Source organism: Camelina sativa, chromosome 4 (genome assembly GCF_030686135.1).
Source record: "Camelina sativa cultivar CO46 ecotype springtype chromosome 4, ASM3068613v1".
Taxonomy (NCBI): Eukaryota; Viridiplantae; Streptophyta; class Magnoliopsida; order Brassicales; family Brassicaceae; genus Camelina; species Camelina sativa.
The window spans coordinates 24,874,500-24,881,183 of NC_141883.1; the positions used below are offsets into that span (position 1 = coordinate 24,874,500).

A 6,684-nucleotide genomic window follows, 5' to 3' on the forward strand; every position below is an offset into this window, starting at 1 on the left:
CTATTTCTCCTTCTCACCCTTAATTTATTGTCTCCATCTATCTCTTCTTCTTACAGCGAAATTCTTCTTATTTTTGTTGTGCACCAATTCAATAAATCATTTCAGCCATTGGATTACAAATCTTCATTCATCATTTCTAAATCGTTGGGATAAATTCCGTACCAACCCCAAAGAAGAAGACGAGACAAAACGGATCAATCGCGATGCCTGAGTAATTCTAAGGCCCTATATAATTTTCATAGATTACGTTCATCCCTGAATATTCTGCAAAAACCTAAACCCACATACTCAACACTAATGAGAACAACAATTGTATGGCTGTGAAAAGAGCCCAAGAATTTGGAACTTACCAAAGTAAGATTGATTGAAACGTTGACGGGAGTGTACAATACATGATACGCTCTGGATCAGTGGACACAAAATCGACAGTATCAGTATCTTAACTGGGCTTAGAGAGACTTTGGCGTCGTCGTGGAAAAACGGATTCAGAAGAGGATTCCTTTTCATAATTCAGAAGAAGGAACAAAATAATTTTTTGAGTCACGGTTCATTGGTTTAGGTATATAAATGAGGCTGAAGAGGCACAAGGAAAGATGGTGAGAATTAAAAAAAAAGAAGTGAGAAACGATGTTTCACAAAAGAACGCGAACAAAATGTTGCAGTGGAAAGACACACCCCTTGGTTAGTTGGTTTCATAAAACGATGTTTCACTGTTTCACCAATTTTTGTTTCACAGTTTCTAAAGTTTAGGTATATAAATCAGTATGAAGAGGCACAACTAATGGTGGTGAGATCTGAGCATAGAAAGAGGCGATGCTTCACATTAGATGTGGTCCTGAATAAAAAGTCGCCATTAAAAGACACATTCTTTGGTTTAGTGAGCAAATTTTCCAGAAAAAAACCACAACCCTTAGATTAAGAAAGAGACTAATTTCAACCCGTTGGATTACAAAGATGACATCAGCAATTCCTTAAAAATGGGTTTGCTATTATATATAGATTTATTTTATGCAGTCTTGTTTATGATTGGTTGAATTTTTTTAAAGTGGTCATTTATTAATATGCGTGTTTTCACTCAAAACATCTTATATTTTGAAACGGAGGGAGTATTAAACAAGCTTCTAAATTAACTCAATATTATTATCAATTTTGTTAATCAATACAAGAAAAACACAATATGTTTCTCTCCACTGCTTACACATCAACATTTTGGTGAAATATAAAGTTGACACATCAGCTTATTTGTTTACCAATGAAAATATTTCATTAATAGAGTTCATATCTCTCAGCCAATAATAATTATTTCCTGTTCCACATCAGCATTTCTAGATTTTTAGGAACTAACAAATCATTTAAATTGTGTAACCAATTAAATTATGAGAAATAATAAACATCATCAATAATTTTGGAAAACAAATGTTTAGATTTATAGCCCAAATTTAAACTAAATTAATAAATTATTTACAATTTTCAAAAATATAATAATATCAACTAAGTCTATTAATCATTGTATGTCGTATCAATATTTTCCAAAACAAAAATTTAAAATAATAGCTTAAATTTAAAATAAATTAATAAATCATTTATAACTTTTTAAAATATACTAATGTTAACCAAGTATAATAATAAAATCAATTCAACATAAGTATCATATTAGTAAAGTATAATATTAGTCAAATACAAATAAACTAATAATATAATAGAAATAGAATATAAATTAAGATTAACCACGAATAACACAAAACAAAACTAAAGTAAAACTATGTATGTGTATATTGACTTACATGGAATTATTATCAAACAAAACAATTAGATTTTTAAAAAAAAAGAACAAAAAAAAAAGAAATAAATAACTTATCTCAGAACAAAAAAAAACTATATAAAAATTATGTGATTAAATTTGTATAAACTACAAAAATAATACACCATAAAATCAAGTTACACTAATATATCTCCCACAACAATTAAATAAGAACACCAACTAATGACAAATTGAACAATATTTAAGTTCCAGAATTGAAGGTTTTATATTTTAGTTTAAAATCAGTGACTTAAAAATTACTTTGACAATCAACCTAATTGCTATGCTATTCAATAATTTGATATACCTAAAAATAGTTACAAATAGTATCACGCGGCATATCGCGGGTCTAACCTAGTTACTATAATGACACATCATCATGATTCATATTGTTAATTTTAAAAATGCGATGTTGCTTTGATAATGACACATCATCATTATTCAATACATTTGAAAACAAAACCAACATCGCATATTTAAAATTAACAATATGTACAAGTTCTATATAAACTTGTACAAATTGACGTCTTTTGAAACTATCTACATAAATTAGTTTCAAAAACGTCAATTTGTACAAGTTCTATATAAATTTTTGTATCAAAGCATATGAGTTTCTCATTTATGGAAAAAAAGAAAAGAAAGTTCTATATAAATTTTTGTATCAAAGCACATGAGTTTCTCATTTATGGAAAAAAAGAAAAGAAGAAGTACAAAAATTATATCAATTATGTGATTAGTAAAGATTTTTGGGTAGATTATGGTTACAAAATTTTGTGAGATTATATAACGGCAGATTTAAAAATTCTAGACGATTGTATTTTTGTGAAACCCTTTTGACATAAACGATGAATAGTAATTTAAATAAGTGAATGGAAATGGTAAGTTGGGAACTTAGAAGAATAATAATAAAACACACAAACATACATTATTGTTGGGCTTTTTGAGTGAGAATATATATTGGTAGCGAGCATCAGCATATATATATATATACAAAGAAAAGCAATAATTCATATTCTTATTACTTGATACCTTCATCTCCTCCACTTCTTTATAATTCCGTAGATTCGTAAAGCGTCATAAAGCATATATCTTTTTTGGATATAAGTAGATAGATGATCACTGAATCCCAAACTAATACTACTATTTGGTGTATCTTGTTATTTTTCTTAAATAACTGTTGTTGGGTCTTAGCTTCGGAATGTGAATCATTGCTTAGCCCGGCCCAACATGTACCTGTTGGAGGAGATATTGTCGACTTTAAGCTTGCTGGGCCTTGAGCCATTAGTCTAAGACCATATTTTTTTTGCTTGGATAATCTTAACTGAAGAGCTAACCCTGTCATAACTAAGTAGTCTAGTATATCTCTGTATTAATGCTCGAGTCGAGTTGTATTGTTTGCTGTAGATACTAATCGAGTTATATACATTCATTAGTTATAAAACTTAGCAAAAGAAATATATCCCCATAATATGTTTGATAAAATATCCAAACCAAATTGGGCTAAAACCATTTAATTGAAGACGCACTTAATCCCCCCCCAAGTACTACTACTTACTGTTCACATGGTCACACATTAAAGAGTCGTGAGATGATGATGCACTAAATAACGTGCGTGTTTTCTCCCTTTTTTATCAACAGCTTGGTGCGTTGGTAATGATTGCTTTTGCTATAAATCCATATATCTTCCAGAAGAATATACAAATTCAATTTGTACTTGTTAGTAGAGTATAGTTTAATCTTTAATGGGACTTTTAATTATTAAGATTATGTGAAAAAGCTATAATTTTTTTGGCGATGTCTGCTGCCATGGATAAGGTTCTATTGGCGATGTCTTTAGAAGAAGAAGAAGATGTTCCATTTGATATGCGTGACCTTCCAGAATTCTCTTCAGTTCAAAGAAACAAGATAAGCTTGGTTGGTCGCCTCCTCAATCCAGACTGTCAGGATATGCAAAGCCTAATTCGCAATATGCCCAGGAAGTGGCAGAAAGTGGGTAAAGTCACTGGAATTGCTCTCTCGAAGGAAAAATTCCAATTCATCTTCAACTCTGAGCATGACCTCCAAGATGTTCTTGACAAAGGTACCCACACCTTTAATGAATGGTCTATAACAGTAGATCGATGGTATGAGTTCCCTCCTCCGAACTATCTCCAGAGCATTCCTATATGGATTCAGATTTGGAACCTACCGATCAATTACTTCACGGTACCAGCCATTACATCTCTTGGGGAACTTATTGGCCAGGTTCTTGAAGTCGCCTTTGATCCAGAGAGACCTCAACTCCAAGGGTTTGTCAGAGTAAAGGTTTCCTTCGACGTGTCAAGACCTTTACGAAGATCAAAGGTTATAAACATCAAAGGTGGATCTACTACAGTGAAGTTTCAATACGAGAGGATCCAGAAGAGATGTTATGAGTGTCAAAGGTTGACCCATGATAAAGAAGTCTGTCCAATCTTCATCAAAAGAATCAAAGAGGAAACACTAGTAAGAAGATCAGGAGAGACATCAAATAGGCAAAAGAAGGATCCAGTACTGAAAGAATCTGATCCCTTATTTGGTGTTTTGAGAGAAGAACATGTTGGTGTAGACTCTCTCACTGGAAGACCTAGAATAGCCCCTGAAGTATTAGAAGGTATGCGCCAATACCTCTTAGCTGCAAATGGTGAAGCCAAATCAACCAAGGAAGAGAGGGTGAAAAAATCTGTAGGTGAAGTCGAAAAGGACCCTCTGGCAAAAAAATCAATCCTTCAATTGGACCCTGCTCCAATGGTCCACTTAGAATTAAACAAGGAAAAAGGGTTGGTTTTTAATTACCATGAAGATCAGTCCTTAAACAGTTCACTGTTAGATGAGGACCGCTCTATAGGATTAAGCCTTTCCAGTCAGCAACATTATTTTCACCGCACTCCTCTGGACAATTCTTACCCGATAGAGGATGGAGGATTCTCAGAGTTTGGAGGAGAGATGTCTCTCGGTCTGTCCCAACCTTTTCAGAGTAAATCAACGGTTTTCCGGACTGGTTTCTCTGAGGCTGGTCCGTCCGGGTTTATCTCTAAAAAGGGCAAGGCAAGGGGAAGACCTCCCAAAAGCAACAGGAAACCAAAGCCATTCAAAACATCGGATAAAACTGATGTTCAAACCCTAAAATCAGGCATCATGGTGGGAAGAAATGACAAAAGAAAAGCAGAAGATGAAGGAACAAGCTCTGCTAAAGCTCAAAAGCTTATCCTTCGAGAGGTGATCCCAATGGGGGGATTGTCTAATGTCCAATGAGCCTTTTGAGCTGGAATTGCCAAGGCTTGGGACGGTCTCAAGACTTGGCTCTTCCTCGTCTCAGGGAATTGCGTCAAAAACTCTTTCCTGAGATTCTGTTTTTAATGGAAACTATGCATGATAGGAACACTTTAGTAGATGTACAAGAATGGTTGGGGTATGACAAGGTGTATACAGTGGATCCAGTAGGCAAGTGTGGTGGTTTAGCTGTTTTTAGTAAGAATAGTGTACAAATAGAAGTAAAGTTCGCTGATAAGAACCTTTTGGATCTACATGTTCAGTTTGGGACAGTGGTCTTTTTCATCTCCTGTGTGTATGGAGATCCGGATTTCCTGAAGAGGAAAGTAGTTTGGGAAAGGATTACCAGGATTGGTATAAACAGAAAAGAGAGTTGGTGCATGGTAGGTGACTTCAATGATAGTCTTCACAATGGTGAAAAACTGGGAGGTCCGAAAAGAAGTGAATCATGCTTTAAACCTTTCTCAGAGATGTTACAAGCTTGTCAGATGGAAGAACTTTCTAGCAAAGGCAACGGGTTTACTTGGGCAGGCAGGAGATATGATCTTTGGATCCAGAGCAAACTGGATAGAGTTTTTGGAAATAAACAATGGTTTTCTCAATTTCCAGCATCAAACCAATCCTTCCTGGAGTTCAGAGGATCGGATCATCGACCAGTTCTCATGAAGTTACTATCCTCACAAGAGGCATACAGAGGTCAGTTCCGTTTTGATAAAAAATTTCTTCATAAGCCAGAAGTAGAAGCTGAAGTTATAAAAGCTTGGAATTCTTCTTCTTCACGCCTTGGAACGACAACGTCTGATCGCATAAGAATCTGTAGAAAAGCCCTGAGCACTTGGAAAAAGGAAAATAATTCCAATGCGAAAGACAAAATCCATCAAGTGGAAAATGCCTTGGAGAAGGAACAATCTCTCAGTCTTCCCGACTTAGAACATGTTGGATTCTTAAAAAGGGAGCTCTCAAGAGCCTACAGGGATGAAGAAACTTATTGGAGCCAAAGGAGCAGAGAGAAATGGATGCGTTGCGGAGATAGGAACACAAAATTCTTCCAAGCCTCAGTAAAGGGTAACAGATAAAAAAAAAGGATTGAAAAACTGAAAGACATCAATGGGTATGAACAATTTTCAGAGGCAGCCAAAGAGGAAGTGGCATGTGCTTATTTTCAAAATCTGTTTACGTCGTCTAATCCATCGAGCTTTGAGACCTGGTTTGACGACTTTCAGCCTAAGGTTACAGAAGGAATGAATAACTCATTGTTAGAACCAGTGACAGACGAAGAAATCAAAAGTGCAACCTTTGCCATTAAGCCGTCTAGTGCACCTGGAGCCGATGGCATGTCAGGGTTCTTCTTTCAATCTTATTGGGAGACGGTGGGATCTCAAGTAACTTTAGAAGTTAAAAAGTTTTTCGAAACAGGATCCTTTCCGAAAGAGTGGAACTACACTCACTTGTTTTTGATTCCTAAAACTCTTCACCCAACTGAAATGGCTAATCTCAGACCAATCAGTCTATGCTCAGTGTTATACAAGATAGTGTCCAAGATCCTAGTGAAGAGACTACAACCCCTGCTCCCTCTGATAGTATCTGAAGCC

General features: G+C 35.1%; 2 protein-coding genes across 2 annotated transcripts; both read left to right on the plus strand.

The window, feature by feature from the left end:
• The first annotated feature begins 3,595 nt into the window (after positions 1-3,595).
• On the plus strand, positions 3,596-5,074 carry LOC147946164 (uncharacterized). Its single transcript, XM_087509520.1, has one exon. It carries the CDS (start codon positions 3,596-3,598, stop codon positions 5,072-5,074), a length of 1,479 nt encoding a protein of 492 aa, XP_087365646.1.
• Positions 5,071-6,168, plus strand: LOC147946165 (uncharacterized). Its single transcript, XM_087509521.1, has one exon. The coding sequence runs from the start codon at positions 5,071-5,073 to the stop codon at positions 6,166-6,168; it is 1,098 nt and encodes a 365-aa protein (XP_087365647.1).
• The last annotated feature ends 516 nt before the right edge of the window (positions 6,169-6,684 follow it).